The sequence below is a fragment of the Prosopis cineraria genome, unplaced genomic scaffold (assembly GCF_029017545.1).
Source record: "Prosopis cineraria cultivar Desert tree isolate PC_DT_omini unplaced genomic scaffold, ASM2901754v1 PC946, whole genome shotgun sequence".
Taxonomy (NCBI): Eukaryota; Viridiplantae; Streptophyta; class Magnoliopsida; order Fabales; family Fabaceae; genus Prosopis; species Prosopis cineraria.
In genome coordinates this window covers 4,854-23,004 of record NW_026556271.1, presented here as the reverse complement: position 1 = coordinate 23,004, position 18,151 = coordinate 4,854, and the positions used below count along the sequence as shown (strand labels likewise).

At 37.2% G+C, this 18,151-nt stretch overlaps 4 protein-coding genes and 1 non-coding gene across 6 annotated transcripts; 1 reads left to right on the top strand and 4 right to left on the bottom strand.

The window, feature by feature from the left end:
* Positions 1 to 369: 369 nt before the first annotated feature.
* TRNAH-GUG (transfer RNA histidin (anticodon GUG)) lies at positions 370 to 441 on the bottom strand. Its single transcript has one exon. It is a non-coding gene; the product is annotated as a tRNA-His (tRNA).
* A 927-nt stretch (positions 442 to 1,368) lies between these two features.
* LOC129298871 (DELLA protein RGL1-like) lies at positions 1,369 to 3,895 on the bottom strand. Its single transcript, XM_054937319.1, has 2 exons — positions 2,125 to 3,895; positions 1,369 to 1,670 (listed from the first exon to the last, which is right to left on the bottom strand). Exons 1-2 carry the CDS (start codon positions 3,893 to 3,895, stop codon positions 1,636 to 1,638), a joined length of 1,806 nt encoding a protein of 601 aa, XP_054793294.1. The 3' UTR covers positions 1,369 to 1,635.
* A 770-nt stretch (positions 3,896 to 4,665) lies between these two features.
* On the bottom strand, positions 4,666 to 6,541 carry LOC129298869 (probable bifunctional TENA-E protein). Its single transcript, XM_054937318.1, has 3 exons — positions 6,320 to 6,541; positions 5,775 to 5,992; positions 4,666 to 5,049 (listed from the first exon to the last, which is right to left on the bottom strand). The coding sequence occupies exons 1-3, from the start codon at positions 6,473 to 6,475 to the stop codon at positions 4,734 to 4,736; spliced, it is 690 nt and encodes a 229-aa protein (XP_054793293.1). The 5' UTR covers positions 6,476 to 6,541; the 3' UTR covers positions 4,666 to 4,733.
* A 4,468-nt stretch (positions 6,542 to 11,009) lies between these two features.
* LOC129298868 (ubiquitin-conjugating enzyme E2 32-like) lies at positions 11,010 to 14,073 on the top strand. Of its 2 annotated transcripts, none has more exons than XM_054937317.1 (5): positions 11,010 to 11,283; positions 12,143 to 12,274; positions 12,434 to 12,518; positions 13,114 to 13,277; positions 13,415 to 14,073. In XM_054937317.1, exons 1-5 carry the CDS (start codon positions 11,176 to 11,178, stop codon positions 13,790 to 13,792), a joined length of 867 nt encoding a protein of 288 aa, XP_054793292.1. In that variant the 5' UTR covers positions 11,010 to 11,175; the 3' UTR covers positions 13,793 to 14,073. The 2 variants fall into 2 exon arrangements, with proteins under 2 accessions (XP_054793292.1, XP_054793291.1); XM_054937316.1 differs by having other exon boundaries at positions 11,012 to 11,283; positions 13,358 to 14,073.
* Positions 14,074 to 16,107: 2,034 nt separating this feature from the next.
* On the bottom strand, positions 16,108 to 17,809 carry LOC129298872 (universal stress protein PHOS34-like). Its single transcript, XM_054937320.1, has 4 exons — positions 17,472 to 17,809; positions 16,864 to 16,973; positions 16,636 to 16,754; positions 16,108 to 16,431 (listed from the first exon to the last, which is right to left on the bottom strand). Exons 1-4 carry the CDS (start codon positions 17,647 to 17,649, stop codon positions 16,350 to 16,352), a joined length of 489 nt encoding a protein of 162 aa, XP_054793295.1. The 5' UTR covers positions 17,650 to 17,809; the 3' UTR covers positions 16,108 to 16,349.
* Positions 17,810 to 18,151: the final 342 nt, after the last annotated feature.

Below are 18,151 nucleotides of genomic sequence, written 5' to 3'. Positions count from 1 at the left end.
GAATTTGGTATCTGGTTCTATATATGAGGACCAGAGAGCAAAAATTGTCCTCTCAAGTAAGTGGGGCTGGTACATCAGAACCGTAGAATCTGAAAAGTTGATTAACAGTTGAATACATGGAATGGAATCCATGAATGAAGCAAAAATGATCTTTGGCCTTTTTTTCCTTATAATCCAGCAATGTTCATGTAAGCGGCCTCTTATTCTGTTGTCATGTCAAATTGGGAAGCTGTCAAATTTCATTGTGACAGCAAGATGAGGAACAATTCAAACAGAACTACGGAAAAGCATCCCAAAAAGTGGAAGTGGGGCGGTTGAATAATATAAAATTTAAATCCAGAAATCTCAGCTTGCTGGTGCAGAAAAAGATGTGGCTGCTGGGATTCGAGCCCAGGTCTCCACGGCCACAACGTGGAATTCTTACCACTAAACTACAGCCACTTGTTTGTTTACTTGCTAGTATAAAATTTTTATTATAGTTTAGAATAATGATGGATGTATGCAAACAACAAAACAAAATTAATGCTATAAGTTCAAATAAAATATTTATTTATAAGTAAGTCTCACAAATCTATTAGAATACTCTTATGCCTCTTAAGGCATGGTTATAATTAATTTTCCTTATAAAATGCATAAATGTCACTAGATTTATTTTCATTTTATAAATGGTAACAGTTATTAATCAACTATCAACAATGGTTGATTTGACTTGCAGAAAGTAATTGAAAATTATTCATCATTTAATATTGACTAGTTAAAAAAAATACTTTTATTGGAGTATAAAACACCTTTGATATTTATTAGTATTATCATAGCACGATTAAATTTTCAATATTTACAAACCAAATTTCTTTAATTTACAAGTCAACTTCTTAAATATCTCAATACTTGAAAAAATAAACACACAGAAAAGGTTGGCTTGTAGATTTAAAAAGCTACTCACTCTAATCCAATCTTTTATATTAGTTAACTTCTATAATAAATTGACAGTTTTATATATTAGTTACTCTCTATAAAAACACGAAACTATTCTTAACTTTTTCTAAAAATCACCCTTGGAACATGAGACAAGTTATGTTAATGAGCTGTTGCTGATCACAAAAGGGAAATTAAATAATGAAGGTGTATAAAGATGAATACAACTATAAGGGCAACGGAGTGGGGGTGAAGAAATGTATGTGAACTCCTAGTTTTCTAACGTTATCGCATCCAATTTTGAGCAAAGTAGGAGGTCAATGAAGTCACCAAATGCAATGATCCTCAGACAATTAATAACTTAAATGACAAGAAATAGAATGAAAAATTAAAACTGGTGTGATGTTAATAAAGAAATTAAGAAAATTTCATATTACAGCCACATAGCGATAATCTACTGTCACTTCACAATGAGTCTAGGAAGCAAAAGATAGCGCCTAGACTCAAGAGGGAGGAGATAAAGCTCGAAAGCAGAGGACAAGAATCATGAAGAGAAAAGAGAAGATCTTTAGTGAGCAAAAGTCCACATGTATAACTCGCGCCTCATGCCCACCTTGTACTCATCTTTGTGCCCACGCTTCCTTTCTGTGATAGGCATTTGACCAACTGACATAACTTGCCTTATGGTCCAAGCCCAGATTGAGCTCAGGCCCATTCATTTCATGTGGTCAGTTTATACAAATCCATCAAACAACCTGCGTGATATAGGTTCAATCAATATCCTAGTTACTTGGATATTTACTGAATCCATTTCAAGGGGTCTTGGAGAAGTTAATTGGAGTCTTCCAGCCGTTAAACTCTGCGCACGTAACTGACATGAAAATTAAAGCAAAGCAGGCGGGCATACATTGCAACACGAATCAAACACACGAAGAAGTTTAATAGCATCTTAACACCTGTTTCTTTCAAGTAATGTCACACCCAAAACCCAAATAATTGAAACAATCAATCAGATTATCAGATGGTGAACTTCAATCATGTGAAATCAAGTTAACCGGATAGTTAAAAATCTACCGAAGCAAGCATTTTAATCAATTCAGGTACGTTGTGCTCAAAGGAATTTCCAGACAGAAACAAAGTAAAGCGGGGTTCCCTTCCACCCACAGAGCAAAGTGCTTCCATTCTTGTCAAACGTGCAGAAACTACCACCTGCAAATCTCTTGGCCACCAGCTCCGCCTGGTACAACGACGACATGCTCAGTTCTTCCTCCACCATCCCAAACCTCCCAAAGAAAGCCCTCCACACATCGATCTTCACGTTCCTGATCTTCCTCTTCTCTCCTTCCGCCGCCACAATATCCCTAATCCCAAATCTTACGTACAATGACTCCAACACCGTCCTGTTCGGATCGTCCCCTTTCATGGATAAATCCACACAATCGAAGAATGCGCTGAAGTAGAACAGCGCTTCTGTAAATCGCTTCACGAATGACTTCGAGTTGTGGTTCGCTTCCACCTCCGTCACCACCATCACGATTGGGTTCAAATTTCTCATCACCTTCATCAGGGCTTCTAACTGATCTGGCTCTGCAACCAGGGGCCTTAGAGTGAACATGGAGTAAACTGCAACCGTTTCCTCGCCGTCTAGCTCGAACAGTTCTTTCTTGAGCTCATGCATGTCAGATACCATTACCATATTAAACGAGAAGGGTATGTTCATGGACTCTGCAAAACTGGTTAATCTCTTACCCGTATCGTCGAGTGTTTTTCTCGCCGTCGTTCCCATTGCTGTTATTTTTAAGAGCTCGAGCGGGCATTCTCGTCGAGATGTAAGTTCTTGCATGAGGATTGTCCATTGTAGTCCCGTTCTAATTCCGAGATCGATTATGTGAATCTTCTTTGAATCGCTTAATTTTTCTACAATCGCTTGGATTCCGGCGAACTTCACGATCTGACAGAACGGAAGCTGTGCATGGCATGCAATCATAGCAGGGCCGGGGTTCAGCATTGACTCGTCTGGATCGAAACGAGAGAATTCCTTCTCTACATATTTATGATAATGGCGAGGGATTTCTCCCGCCGGAGAAAATGAAGGAGCGTATGCTCTTCCTGTTTCTCTGTATATCCTTTCGTGAAGAGCCTCGGAGAAGTACGACACGACGCGTTTCACGGGGTTCCCTGTCTTGGAAGACTGTGATTCGCAGTGATGAAGAAGCTTGGCTGCTCGTTCGAATTGCCCCAACCCGACTTTCTCGGCAGAAGCAAGAAGAGATTCTGCGAGCTTCACGTCCTCTTTCTCTTCTTTGGAAAGGCCAGAGTAGTAGCAATCATAAGGATGAAAATTTAAAGAATCCAGACCTTCTGATTGATCTGAAGAAGATGATCGGATGAACCTTGTTCCGGCGATTCTCATAACATCCTCAGTTGAGAGCTTCTTTCCTCTCAAATCATCAATAGGCTGAAGCTGACGATCATCTTCAGGTTCAGTTTTGCTGTATAAACGCTTTAATCCAGTACCATAGTTGTTGAGAAGATCAAGTGTAGCAAAAGGGAAAGATGAATTCCGGTTCTGGTAATTCTCGTCAGGTCCGGAGGGAAAAGTCATGGGTGGGATTTGATCATCAAACTTGTGGGCGTCAACGATCGGTGAAGAGACGACCATGTCGAATCGGAGATTATACAACGACCCATAATCCAGATACGATAATTGCTCCATCCGTTGGTTCGTAAGCGATGAAAGGCCATCTTCTTGAGTTTGAATAGTCATGATCGGGGTAGAGCAGAGGGAATCCAGCCCACCTGACTCTCCCCAATATTCTGCTTCAGAAATCTGAACGTCCTTCGGTACTTTATCTTCATCATCATGATGCTGATCCAGTGGATCTGATGATGAGTTGCAGCAATCGTTGTTGGAGGAACTATATTTGTCCTCAACCACAGATTCAAAATCGAATTCACTGAACGGATACAATTCTGCCATTCTGGGCTCTCTTAGTTCTGTGTTTTAAAACTGTTTGAAGAGTTCTATATGGGAAATCCAAGTGGGACGACAAGTCTGATGATTACTTTCTTATCTTTCTTCTTTTTGAATTAAACCATGTACTTTAAATCATAGCTTCAAGACAATTTTTACGTACATTTGTCGAGAGGGATAACGAGGATGTTAATGGGACGATATGATCGATGTGGCCTGCACCCTGGTTCTGTACAGAGAGCCAGTTATTTTGGGAAATTAGCAGGCAAAGTACCTTACAGAAGTACTTTTCTTTTTGGATTTTATAACTTAAATAATAAATCCCTCACACTAATGTAGATTTTAAAACTAAATGCCAAAATCAGTCTAAGACCACGTACATTAAAATAGCAGGAAGTTATTGTTTTCATTGTGACGCATTTGTTTATAATATTGATGCAAGTTGCCAACTCTCTTCGATAATCCACTAAGTAAAAGAAGCTCCCGTTCCAAAACGGCAGAACACCGATATTCTGCTTCTAGATTATCAACTCAGTGTTGATAATCCACTTAATTTGCTATTTCCATTAAAGATCTTCTCCTTTATAGTCTTCCTCAATCTTAACTCTAACATTTTACCCATTATAATTTAAACGCAAATGAATTAGTGCGAATTAACTTGTGTGTTCAAGCGACTAGTTGACCATTTACACACACATCACACACATGTATTTGTGTGTGTGAAGTGAAATTTTCTTGTTTTGCTCTTAAGTTACTCACTTGATTGGGACATTAAGTTTCAAGCATTAGGATCCAACTATATTATATGGAAACATGGAAACAAAGGGGTCGTCTGTCAACAGTTCTAGGCATTTACACGGCTCATATTCCAAAACTCAACTTCAAGATCAAGAACACTCAGCAACACAAGCTCAGCCCTTTTGAGCACATCATCCGAAGCCCTTTGCAAGCGCCGAGTGACAATCTTTTGCAGAGACTGGCAATACTGACCAAACCCTTCATTTCCCCATCTCTCACATGTCTCCTTCAGTTCCAGTGGGGTCTTAGAACCTTCTTCAAGACAGTGTGCAAAGCTCTCCTGATACACTGTTTCTATAGCCCAGAATGCTGTTATCACCACTGTATATTCCACTTCTGGTCCCATCAGATTCTCCAAGAACCTGTTACAGCATAGCAAGCATATAATTTCCTACTTTAAACTTTCCAAGACGGATTTGGATCCTTTAAAAAATGCATGCAGAACGATAGAGAGAATAGTGCGACCCAGTAAGACCCTTTGTGTCTGTTATTTCTTTCACAACTTTAAGATCGAAACCCTTCAATGACAAAATGCCAAAATAAATAGAGATAAAAGCAATATGAACAAATGTGAAGATGTGTGTGTGTGTGTGTGTGTGTGTGTGTGTTCGTTTTTTTTTTTTTTTTTTTGGGTACGCCAACCTTAATATACTAACTTGTCTGCATGCCTTTACGTGACAGCCATGGTACACATAAAACAAGTCTGAACAAGAAACTTGCAAGAAGTTCTCACGTTTGTTAACCAAAGTGCTTCCTTCCACAAGGTACACAGAAAAACATATATATTACCTGACAGTATACTTGATCTACGCAAGCGAAGGTTAAATAGTAGGTTCTCTTTCATTAATCTATAACTACCACATTAAACATATACTTTCAACGTCTTTTCTAATCCCCTCAAGTAACATATCTTAGAGCAAATACATTTCTGCATAAATGAGCCATTGAATTGCTGCAGTGTCCCGTGATGAGTAACAGAACTATTACCAAAAGATTTCCCCATTAGCCATTATCCAATCAGGAAGGAATAGCAGATAACGGATTACATGTAAATGGAGAATGATGATCCACGGTTAATAAACCTCACCTGCAATAGTTAATATTTGCTTGCTGAGGAGTTAGGTCAGAAAGTGGAACATCCCTCTTGGAGGCTTCTCTTTTGAACCATGATATCTCATCCTCCAGAGAAGCCATTCCCCCCAGTATTACCTCCATATCTGAATTGTCATCTGATTCCTTCCAAGCTTTTATCAGTACACTGGCCGCAAATGGAACAAAGGCTCTGACAAATAAGTAATCTTGTGCCTGCATTATGCATACGTGAAATTCAAGATTGTGTCAATGTCCTCACTTAGAAACACGTCTACAAGGCTCAAACAGCGTCAAAAACCCATTCGGGAAAGAAGGTTAAACAGAAAATTCAAGATTGTGTCAATGTCCGGCCATTACTTGAGAAGGTTAATTGAGTCCTGTAAGAAACACTTGCTCAGTTGAAAATTGCAGGCATTTCATAACAAAGCAAGTCAAATCGGGACTGGGAGAAACCAGAAACCCATAGGAGCAAGAGAATTCTAAGCCAATTAGTGATTAAGATGAAACAAACAAACCAAAACAGTAAGTTGGGGTAAGAACCAGCCATGTTTTGAAGGAAGCCATATCGGTGGTGCCGTCGCGAATGGAGAGGACGAAAGGGTGCCTGGTGGCTCCAGTGAACTGAAAACGGTGCTTCCTCAACCACGCCTCTATGACTCCAATTTTCTTCTCCTCAGCCTTCATTCTCTCCTCCATCTTCCCTTTGTCAGAATCCTCTGCTGGTAGACAAATTTCACGTTGCTTCTGAAGGGTGAAGAAGAGGAAGACATTAGTAGGCTCCTCGAAGACTCGGTTGGGCTGCCTTTAGTGGCTTATACGTGGCGGTCCTCAGACACCGAGACCCATGCATCACGACATCTGGCATTCTTAATGGGCTTTGCCTTCGTGGGCTAAGCCCATATACTAAATATTCATATTTCTCAATTAGTCAAATTCTGAAATGAGGAAAGGCCCATCATATCAAATAATTTATTTAGTTAAGAAATCACTTGAATATAAGAGCAAATTACGCACACATGCTCTAATTTTGTTAACGTAAAACATGTTTTGAATCTGTGTTAAAATTAATTTTAAATTTTCTTCAATTTCTTTGGAATTGCACTTTTTTTTAATTACAGTTTGTAAAAAAAAAAGTACCTATAAGCTTAATCGTTGATGTGTTAAAAATATTATGAAGCTTAAGCTATATTTGGTACGAAGGATAAAGTTTTAAGAGATTGAGATTGAGATTGAGAATGAAAATGGGCTTAAGATTTAAAACTCATGTTTGGTATGCTATGAGAATACTTAAATAAAAATTATTTAACATATGAAATTATAATTTCAATAGATCATAGTACCCTTATCCAAAAAAATGAAATCCCCTCCGTTCATGGTGGAATCCATTCGATATCTAGAGAAGTTGGTGGAAGATGCTGAGTGAATGCCTTGCCTCCTGAAAGCCATAATGCAAGGATTGTGTTTTCGTTGCCCAAGAATGTTTGAGATCATTTGGTCATTGTCAACGAGGAAGGATGAAGGTAGATTTGGGCTCTTAAATTAATAGACCCATCAAGGTTCCTTTAACGTTCCTCTCCTCATTACCTTTGTTGTTCTCGTTCTTCACACAAATTGAAAGTCGCTTAGCCATCAATGATTAATGGTACTTTGTCATTAATGGGTCTTTGTTGTTGACGGGTTAATGATTTTCCTTCTCCACTTGATGGTCAACAATATGTTGAATTTGCACCTCCTCATTCCATTCTCCCTCACTTCTTTGTCTAGTTAATGGTTCATGGTTATTAATGGATATCTTGAGTCTCATCAGTGCTATATGCTATTGTCGATGGAGTGAGACTCATCATCAACAAGAAGGAAGGATGGAGGTAGATTTGGGTAAAGAAGAATGGAAAATGTTGGAGGCAACCAGTGCATTTATGTCTTGCTAAAATCAATCTCAAGATTGTTTTTCTAATGTTAGGGGAATGTTGGTTTTGAGTAATTCTATATAAATGGGAATAAGGTTGGTATTGGATTGATCAATCACTCATACTAAACACGAAGAGTGAAAATTCCAATCCTAATCCACCCTTCAATATCTCATGGTAAACAAGGATGTAAGGTAATCTCTCTGAGAAAAAGACTTTTACTTTATCATAGGATTTAAATTTAATTAAAGGAGTTAGACTCTCACAATGTGATGAATTAAGGTTGAATTTTTAGAATGAGAGATACTTGCATTTAATATTCAACCGCACTTCTAACAACATTACCTTTAATAGAAGGATAGCTGTGAAACAATAATAATAAAAAAGAATTTCACCCCTTACAAATATTTAATTTAAAACAAGGAAATAAATTTTAAATATTTTGAATTTTTGTTGAAACTATATAATTTTTCAAACAAAATTAAAATCTCTAAAAGGAAATAAATTCTATGTAATTTGAAAAATGTTACACTGCATGTTTCTATAATTTACCGCGTAGAAACTTTTTGGATACTTTCATAACTTTAAAAAAATTCATTAAATTTAATTTTCCTACGAGTCAAGTTTGTTAATGTAAAGTAGGGACAATAGATCAATATCTGTTGTTTTAGTCGAAGCAGTTGTAACATATAAGTACAAATTTTGGATTCAACGTCGTGTGAAAGCTTTGCTTAAAAAGAAAAAAATCATTCTGTGTGAAAGCCAAAAAAACGTTTTTTTTTTTCATTTAAAACTAAACAATACTTGAATTTGAGACTATAAGACCCCACTTAGTATGCATAGTGAATTTTAAAGGAATAAGAATAAGAATGACAGTGAAAATAGAAATGGAAATGAGATAATGAGTTGGGTAAGTTTTAAAATTATGTTTGATATATGAATGAAATGAAAATATAATTTTTATTTTATATCTACAATAATAGTAATATTAAAATACCAAAATGCTCTCACTTGAAAGCCACCATACTATCATTTCTCCATGTTCCTCCCCGTCGGAGCTCGAAGGTAGATTTTTAGAATCAAACTAATTTCTTGAAAAACCAGATTACAAACTACAAAAAAAATACAATGAATACAAAATATTATAAGAAATAAATAAGCCACAGCCCTGCCACTACAAAATTAATTCGGGAATATTTTGAACATGTCTGCAAGATGCAAAAACTGAAGTATAGAGTCACGAATCAGGAGAGGAAGTTCGATTTGCAATTCATAATAGATAATGCTAGTTTGAAAGATGGAAATGATGCGAGAGCTTTTGTTTGGATGACCGAATTGGGGATGAAACGCGATATCTAAATATGAACAGAACCATGAATCAATGCCATCCTTGACGTGCGAGAAAAAAACTAGTTGAAGCTTTTGATGAGGAAAGGACCCATGGATTTATTGAAGAAGAGGGGTTAGGGTTCACTGGGTTGACATTTAGAGTCAGCGATTTAAGTAGGCATGGCAAACAAAAACAAGGAGTTTGGGAGGCGAGGGTTCATGGAGGAGGTCTGACGACCATGGAGAAGAAGGTCAATGGCTGTGAGTAAGAAGAAAGGAGGTCGTGAAGAAGGTTAGTGAAGAACAAGGGTCAGTCAACAATGGAGAGGAGGGGCAATCAACAAGAACACAGAGGGGGTCGCGATGACAATGCAAATTCTAACCAGAAACATTCCACTCTCATGCACTAATCGGGGATATATAATTTATAATATGTCATTCTTTCTTTCATTTCATTTCATTACTTCTCAAATTTGATAGAATTGGAATTGAATAACGAAATGAAACTAGCATGAGGAAAAGGAAAAAAAAAAATTAAGGCCAGTTTGATATGGTGGAAAAAAGAAATGAAATTCAGCTGAAATTATTTTTCCAGGTGTTCAAAATGAGAAAAAGACAATATTGCCTTCATCTCTTTCACACCATTCTTTCCTCCTCCTGTTCCATAGACAAATGTCAATTACAGTCTACATAAAATGGGGGAAAAAAAATCCCAAGTTGAGGAGTCATGGAATTGACTTATCCAGAAAACGTTAGTGGAAATAAATTTTTTTTTTTTTAAAAAAACCAGACAAAACAAAAAGGTGGAAAAAAGGCCCAGGGGTAGAGCAAGGACCGGGTCTCTCCACTTTTTCCCTCCCTTTCCCTCCACTTCCCCATCCTCATCATTCAATTTTTTTATTAAATAATTTTTTAAATGATAAATTAATGAATGGTGAGGATGAGGGAAGTGGAGGGAAATGGAAAAAAAGAAAGTGGAGAGACCCACTTCCGGTAAAGCAACGTCTTCCGACATTGTCTGCGTATCCCTGTCAGACTTGATGGAGCCAAAATTATGGAACGAAAATGAATCTTCTTGTGCCCAAACACTGTATCGAGCAACCATGAACCAGAGCTGCAGCTGCAAGGAGGAGAAACTTCAATGGCTTAGTTTTGATGACCTAGATTTGCGAGGAGGAGTAGCGGCTTCAGCTACCCGCCTCTTTGCCGAAGAAAAGGAGCTGCTTCCATGGCCGAATCACTGTCAAAGAAGAACACAGTAATAGAGAGAAGAGAGAACGATGTGGAGGTCGATGGAGGAGGCCGCGGGTTGAACAAGACAATGCCCGAGACGTGAAGGAGATGACGCTAAAGATTTAAAAGAGGCGACATTGGTGGCTAAAGATGTGAGGGAGATGACGCGGTGACGAATACAGAAACAAGTACATGTGGGCAAAATTTAAAGCTACTTAAAATATGAGCCATTAACACTAATTTTTACAAATAAAATTAAAAAAATAATTAAAGACGTAGTGAAATTGTGTTGGCCCCTCTTGCATTCGTTCTGGAGATGATACAGTCGTGGTACACACAGGAGATGTGAGAAAAAGTGAAGGGCATCTTGATCAGTAAAAATAATTTTTCTAGAGAATTAATTTCCACCCTCGAAAATCATTATCCAGCGACTCAATTTGATGCCAGCCAAATCTAGAAATATGTAAAATTCCGTTCTTTTTTCTTTTTCTGAGCCAAGACTCCAATGAATCAAACGGGCCCTAATATTCTCTAGAGGTTCACTCAGATTCAGTAATAAACACGGCCTTGTAACGATCTTCAATAATTTCCTTTCAAAGCAAAATGGCATGATCCTACTAAAAAAAAAAAAAAAAGGCATGATCCCACACGAGAAAAGGTCGGTTCCAGTATGTCCAATAAAAGACTGACACGTAAGAAAACACTCATCCTATGACGCGTCAATCCGAGAGCGAGCAGCGAGCGTCCTCATTTTCATATCTCCTTTCTGATGCGTTTTCCCCTGTGCATTATTTGAATTTTCGTCCAGCGCTTAGCGTTTGCCGTCGTACTGAGCCGGCGGAGGTGGCAGAGGTGGTGTTCGTGGAGGTTTTGATTCAATAAATTTTCCAATCAAATTTTAGTGCACGTTGTTTGAGGTCTAAAATCATGGCGGAGAAGTACAACTTGAAGAACCCTGCGGTGAAGCGTATTCTACAGGAGGTGAAGGAGATGCAATCTAACCCTTGCGATGATTTCATGAGTTTGCCTCTTGAGGTATCATGTCTTCTCACCGCAAACTAGTACTTTCATAGTTTTCCTGTTCTATTAGGGTTTCCAGTTCAATATCTCTCATCTTGTTCTTTAATTTCAAATTTCAAAGTACTGTGCTTCCTATTCGATACCCGCTGCGCGTATTTGATGTTTTTTCAATGTAATTATCGACCAATGGGGTTTCATTCAGCTCGACAGGGAGCCTCGCGTTATGGTCTCTGTTGCAATTAATAACGTTTTCGATAGCTGTGAGAGTGTATACTTAATCCGTGCCATCAACACAATAGAGTTACTTGATTAAGCTTGTGGATGTTGCCAAATTGCGAATCTTGACAAGTTATTTCTTCATGGAAAGAAGCAAATATATCTGACTTCCATCAGAAGTACGCGTCTGACCTCTTGTGTGACGGAGATCAGTTCAGAGGCATCAAATATTCCTTGGCGAGGCCCTGTTGCCTTGGCTTTCTTTATTTTCTTTCATCAGTGTAAAATAAACAAGTGATAATTGGTTCTTTCCTTTTTATTGCATCATCAAAGCTCACCCAAACATGATAGAGTGACTGGATTTTTTTGGAGAAATTTGAAGCTCATTCCACGTTCCCACTGAATCATATGTGCTAATATACCATATGAACCTGAACTTTGAAGCCTCTCTTTTCCGCTCTTATTTGTTTATTTTTCTTCATATGAGGGTTTCCCCAACTTGATAAGGTCATAGGGATGTTGTGCATGATTTTTTCCCCATGATCTGCAAGTTTCTTCCATATTTCAAACTTGGCATTTGATTATGTAGTGGCATTGTCCTGTTTTTGCTGTCTTCTAGCAATTATCTTTAAGAGACTCTGATATCATCTTTTTACAGGAAAATATTTTCGAATGGCAATTTGCAGTAAGAGGGCCTTGTGAAACTGAATTTGAGGGTGGTATTTATCACGGACGGATTCAGTTGCCTGCCGAATATCCATTCAAACCTCCTTCATTTATGTTGTTGACAGTAAGATTTTCTCCCTTTTGATAGATTAGATTGTTTTGTCATATTAATTGGCATAATATCTTTCTGAGTTGTTGTGTTTTAATTTTTATCAACCATTCTTTTCTGTAATTTGGAAACTCATTTCTATCATTCTTATATGTTTTACTGTTATTTTGCCAGCCTAATGGTCGTTTTGAGACACAAACGAAGATTTGCTTGAGCATATCAAATCATCATCCAGAGCATTGGCAGCCATCTTGGAGCGGTAAATAGCATCTCCTTTTTAGTTTGATACACTGCGACTACTAAATATTTTGCAAGTCATGTTGGGAGCAATTTAGGAAGACAATTTGCTTCATGATACATTCCAAATATGCCCTATGTGGTTGTTAGAGCTACATGGGAGACTTTATTGTTCTATAGCTTTATGTTGCTTGTTGATTTGCAACTATAGGACTGCCTGAGATGTTTGGTTGTGGCCTTCATAATTCTTTTGAAATATTGGTGCTATCTATGTTGTATTGGCGTTGCAATATTCATAATTCTCCTCTCATGAAAGAAGTTGACATTGTGGTTATTCATGCAATGTCTGTTCACTTTCTTGCTTTGTAACATCTGATGCTTACATCTTAGCCAGGCAAGGAGGGGACTGATTTTTTATTGAGAAAATACTGATCATGCGGAGTATTTTTTATGGTTACTGGAGTAGGACTGATCTTTAAACCATTATCGTTTAATTACTACAGAACGTTGCCTCCATACTCTGAACAATTAATAACCATTAAATTTTTGAAGCTTTAAGCATATCACTGTGATGACCGAAAGGTTCTTACCTAGCTGATATAAATTTCTTCTGGCAGTAAGGACTGCTTTAGTTGCATTGATTGCATTTATGCCTACCAACCCAAATGGTGCATTGGGCTCATTAGACTACAAAAAGGAAGAGAGGCGTGCTTTGGCCATTAAATCTCGGGAAGCACCTCCACGATTTGGAACTCCTGAACGTCAAAAACTGATTGATGAGGTGGAATTGGTTTTCTATTGTCTTGTAGCCTATACATGTTGTATGCAATTCCGTGTTCTAATCTTAATTTTTTATCCCAGATTCATGAGTATATGCTAAGCAAAGCACCCCCTGTTCCCCAACATGGCCCATCACAGGACCCTGAAGAACAACACCCTGACAATGGGGAAGATGAGACCCGGGTTAGTTCTCCAAATCCCAAGACACCAGCCAGTGAGGGGCCTCAAGGTCGGACAGAAGTTGACCGAATTGTTGAAGAACCAGCAAATGCGAATCCTCATCCCTCTGGGGTCGAAGCTCCAACAGAGATTCCATCCAGTGTTTCAAGCAACCAATTGCCCGAAGATTCAGATGAAAGGGTTTTGAATCCAAGGCCAGAAACAAGGGGCCAAAAACCTGATGATCGTTTGTTCACATTGGCTGCAATTGGACTTACAATTGCAATCGTGGTTCTGTTGCTGAAGAAGTTCATTAAATCTGTTGAACATGGTGCGGTTTTCATGGGTGGATCCTAGATGTATTCGTTGTTCGTGCTGGCTTCTGTGCTCGTCAAAAGCGAGCACCCTTTGATGTTGTAACTACAGTAATATAATTGCGTCATACTGCTGTCACCTATATACCGTATGCAATTTTTAGCATTCTTATTTTGCCCATTAATATGGGGTAGTTTATTGTCAACATGCTGGTCCAAGTGCAAAATGTTTGTTAAATACGACATTCAATCCCGATTTGGCAGTACATCTGCTGTTGGTAAATATTTTTTTATTCAAGAATTAATGTACTATTTGCCTATAAATTTGTAGGTCTTGTTTGGCTTTAGATTTCAATTTTTGTACGATGAGAAATTAATTATAAAAAAAACCGAATATTAGAAAATCAAATTCATTCTAGTATTGTAACAGTTACTTTTTATTTACTCGAAGATATCTTGACAATTGAGGCTAATCCTTTGAATAATCTGAGCACTATCAAAAGAGTGATCTTTTCTCAAGAGATGTTATTTTATACACACGTTTTAGGAATCACTCTGAAATAATGTTTAAAGAGACTGTTACGTTATAATAGTTACTTTTGTTAAATTGATTACCATTGCAATGCATGGTTCACAAACTAGAAAATACCTTTGGCCAAAAAATGTTAATATTAATGGAATTTGAAGAAAAAATTGAATTGTGTTCATAATTTACAAGGAGGGCCACTTATAATGAATTTTATATTTTATTGATAGCTAAAATCTCTATAATAATCTGAATTTTAATAAAGCAAATGAATTGTTAAAAATTCAATAATCACGTTAGTGATTAGTAAGCATTTGATCCAAGATAATATTATTATTATTCATGAAGCCTTCCACTATCTCAGGCACAAAAAGCAAGGAAATTTTGAGCTAGCTTCAAAACTAGACATGAATGAGGCCTATGATAGAGTGGAATGAGACTTTTTATATCATGTGTTAATTAAAATGGTTTTCTCAAAGCCATGGGTTGATAGGATTTTCTGGTGTATTTCATCCGTGAAGTTTAATATCTTAATGGCTGGAAAAAGAATTGCAAGTATTTGTACCTGTCAAGAAGACCCTTTATCCCCCTATCTCTTCATACTGATTGCATTGGTGGATGCTCCAAGCAGTTATCTAGGTTTGCCTGTTCTCTGGGGTAGATCTAAAATCCAAGCTTTTAAAGTTTTGTCATTGACAAAGTTAGAATAAAAACTCAAGGATGGCGACGCAACTTTTTATTTGAAGCAGGGACAGAGGGAGGATGAGCTTCCTGGACTTGGAGTCGCATTCTGGAAGAACGTAAGATTCTTGAAGGCCGGCATTTTCAAGTATTGGAAATAGAAGGAAAACTAAAATTTGGCATGATGCTTGGATGACTTTATTTTTTGGAGTTTGATCGTTCTCTTTTGAGAGATTCTGTTAATGTTTTGTTCATTTTTTTGCTCTGTTTTTGTTGGTTGTAAGACTCTTTATTTTAGTAGAATCTCTTTCGATGGCCTAAAAAAAGAGAGACATATATATATATATATATAAGTAGAACAACAATAACAACACACTCCTGTTTCATCTCAATTTTATTGAAAAATAACTTTTTCGCACTGTTTTCACTCCAACGCTGCAATATCAAAATCTTTCACACCAAAGATAATTTCTAATATCCAATAGTATATGCAAACCTTTTCTACAATCCAACATTAATTAGATACTTTGAGATATTTCATAAAGTCATTAGACATATAAATACAGGCTCTAATTGTTATTATTTTCACCTAAAAAGGCTGATTTCCAGAATGCACGTGCTTATAAACATGGTCAGAGATAGATTCCACAACCAAATCCCCCAAAGAGTTTTTGGTTCATCAAATTCCCTTCACAAGAAGTAGCGTTGACGTCATTTTCATCCAGAAAGAGTGGAATCTATAAGCATTCTAAGAAAGTTGAGTATAATGACTAAAATATCTTCAGACCTATTCCAAAAAGCAACATCTTTTATTAGGAACTTTGAATTACAAATTAAAATGAATTTTAGTTTTTAATCAATATTAATATTAAAAATATTTACACAAAAAATTGAAAATATTAATATTAATATTTTTTTAAAGGTAAGTAAACTCCCCCCCCCAACAAAATCAATAACCATCAGACCATGAAAGAAATATAATCACCTGACATCAAACTCAAATTCAAAGCTAAAAAAAAATCTTATTCATTACGTAGTAAACATCATTGTTTCATTCCATCAAATTTGATTATTTTTCTTATCCATATTCTCATTTACTAACAAACATTTTTGCCAGGAGATAATGGCATTTATGAGCACATCCATTAACATAGGCACAAACACAGTGAATGCGTGGTGCATCATGAAACATGCAACACAAACACCGACTATATAAGCACTCAAATTCATCCAGTACAAAACATAAAGATTACATAACATCATTATTTTACTAGAACCTAAGTTCATTTTGGAAAGCAGCAGAATACAACTTATCCAGCAGGCAAGGTAGTCATGGCTCAACCAGATAAAAGCTTATCCCTTGACTTAGAGCAAACAACATAGAAAAGCAGCTTTAATGGGACTCTGCCTTCACCACAGTCACAGGGCAAGACGCGTTATTCACTACATAGTTGCTGACACTACCCATTATAGCCCTGTCAATAATGAAGAGAATGAACAGCAACTCAATATCTAGCAGGAGTCAGAATAGACAACATTCTCAAGTATTTCCCTTATCCTTATCCTTAATGTACCAAAGAGTTTTTCATCCAAAATAAACTGCGAATCCATGACTCACACAAAGTCTGGAATGAATCACACTGTTGATGAATAGTTTATGAATATTTAAACTAGGTTACCTTTTGAGGGTACCAAGGCCTCTGTTCCCCATGATAAGGCAGTCCAGAGGTGTGGTATTAACTGCTTCACAAATTTTCTCACGAGCATCTCCCCAATAGATCTTCAACAGGACTTCAACCTGCGCCACGAAAAGAGTTGAAGCTATTCTGAAATCTGATGAACATTTGAATTTGAACAATCATCACCTTCAAATTTTAAGGCCAAAGAAACTATAATTATATTTCTACCTTGTGTTGTCTAGCCGCAGTTTGGACAATATCCAGTGTTTCTGCAGCAGGTTTCACTCCATACTTCTTCATGATAACTGGATTAGAGAACTCGGCCAGAGGAATCAAAGCTGCATTTGGGCTCAATATACAGAAATCCATTTAGTGCTAGCTCATAATAAATATGGGGAAATGGTTGGAGCTTCGACAGTTCATTAAATCTCCTCATCTTGAAAGAGGGGAGAGGGGAATATCATCTGGATCTATGAAATGCTCAAAAGATCTACAGCTAAAAAGAGAAAATTCTTGCCTTGTAAAACAAGAACAAAATCAGGACCAATAAAATGCCCATGCTTCTCTGCAGTAGGTTTTAAATTCCTAGAATTTGAACTCATACGATGCACATCATTTCAGTTCAATAGAAATCAGAGATTTCTGAAGTGAAACTTAAAGCAGCATGATCGTGTGATTTAAGAATCTAATCGTTAAACTATTCGAAGCAAAGTCAACATCGGTCAATGTTGATTAACAAAGTCCCGAAGCCAATAGAAAAAAAAAAAAATACAGTGCAAACAAGAGGGAAACAAACAGGAAAAAAAAAACAGAAGCAAAAGGAGGGAGTTCATTACGAGAGCCAGTAGCAGCCCAGAGCTGAATCTCGCCGTTCTCGTAATCCGATTCTTGGCTGATGTTGACAAGAATGAGATGATCCCCTTCTCGGACCAGATTATCCACGGTCCATTGGAGAGCTCTGTTACTGCAAGGGGAGAAATCAACGGCCACACCGACTCTCCTATGAGCTGCCATTTCTCGCTTTCGCAACAACAAGGCGAAGTGCAGAGTTCTGAAACAAGTTTTTATTTATTTACTTTTTTTTGGATATGAATGCTTCACAGAGAAAGCTTTATGACGAAGACCGCAACTTCTGAGGCTGAGGCTGAGACGACCGGCGCAATCTTCTGTGCTGAAAATTAAAAATGGCAGACCTTTGAGACTCTTGCCATTAGTTCTGACCGTTGAATGATGATTAATAATTGAACGGCCCCTTTTCACTGATGAAGTTTGTATCCTATAAATATCCTCTCTTTCAAATTGATGCTATTATTAATCATACTTTAAGATGTTTTTTTACTTACACGTGTTCGATGTAATTTTTTAAGTTTTGTTTTAGTGTTTCTTTCAAAAATCTTGTACAGTTTTTCTCTTATTGCTATTAAATATCTCATTATATTAAAAAATAATAATAATTGAACGGCCCCATGGGAAGAGATTTGGTGTTATTTAAATAAATAAATATAGTCTAATAATA

Bases quoted from the DNA above. Each gene is read 5' to 3' on its own strand.
- LOC129298872 (XM_054937320.1), bottom strand. From the start codon at position 17,649: ATGGCAGCTCATAGGAGAGTCGGTGTGGCCGTTGATTTCTCCCCTTGC. The intron at 16,755-16,863 runs GTAGAAATATAA...TTCGTGGCGCAG, and splicing joins CTGCGGCTAGACAACACAAG to GTTGAAGTCCTGTTGAAGAT. The intron at 16,432-16,635 runs GTAACCTAGTTT...CATTATTGACAG, and splicing joins GGCCTTGGTACCCTCAAAAG to GGCTATAATGGGTAGTGTCA.
- LOC129298871 (XM_054937319.1), bottom strand. From the start codon at position 3,895: ATGGCAGAATTGTATCCGTTCAGTGAATTCGATTTTGAATCTGTGGTT. The intron at 1,671-2,124 runs GTGGTAGTTTCT...TATATCACGCAG, and splicing joins GGTGGCCAAGAGATTTGCAG to GTTGTTTGATGGATTTGTAT.
- LOC129298868 (XM_054937316.1), top strand. From the start codon at position 11,176: ATGGCGGAGAAGTACAACTTGAAGAACCCTGCGGTGAAGCGTATTCTA. The intron at 11,284-12,142 runs GTATCATGTCTT...ATCTTTTTACAG, and splicing joins TCATGAGTTTGCCTCTTGAG to GAAAATATTTTCGAATGGCA. The intron at 13,278-13,357 runs GTGGAATTGGTT...TTTTTATCCCAG, and splicing joins GTCAAAAACTGATTGATGAG to ATTCATGAGTATATGCTAAG.
- LOC129298869 (XM_054937318.1), bottom strand. From the start codon at position 6,475: ATGGAGGAGAGAATGAAGGCTGAGGAGAAGAAAATTGGAGTCATAGAG. The intron at 5,993-6,319 runs GTTCTTACCCCA...TGCATAATGCAG, and splicing joins CTTCCTTCAAAACATGGCTG to GCACAAGATTACTTATTTGT. The intron at 5,050-5,774 runs GTGAGGTTTATT...ATGCTGTAACAG, and splicing joins GCAAATATTAACTATTGCAG to GTTCTTGGAGAATCTGATGG.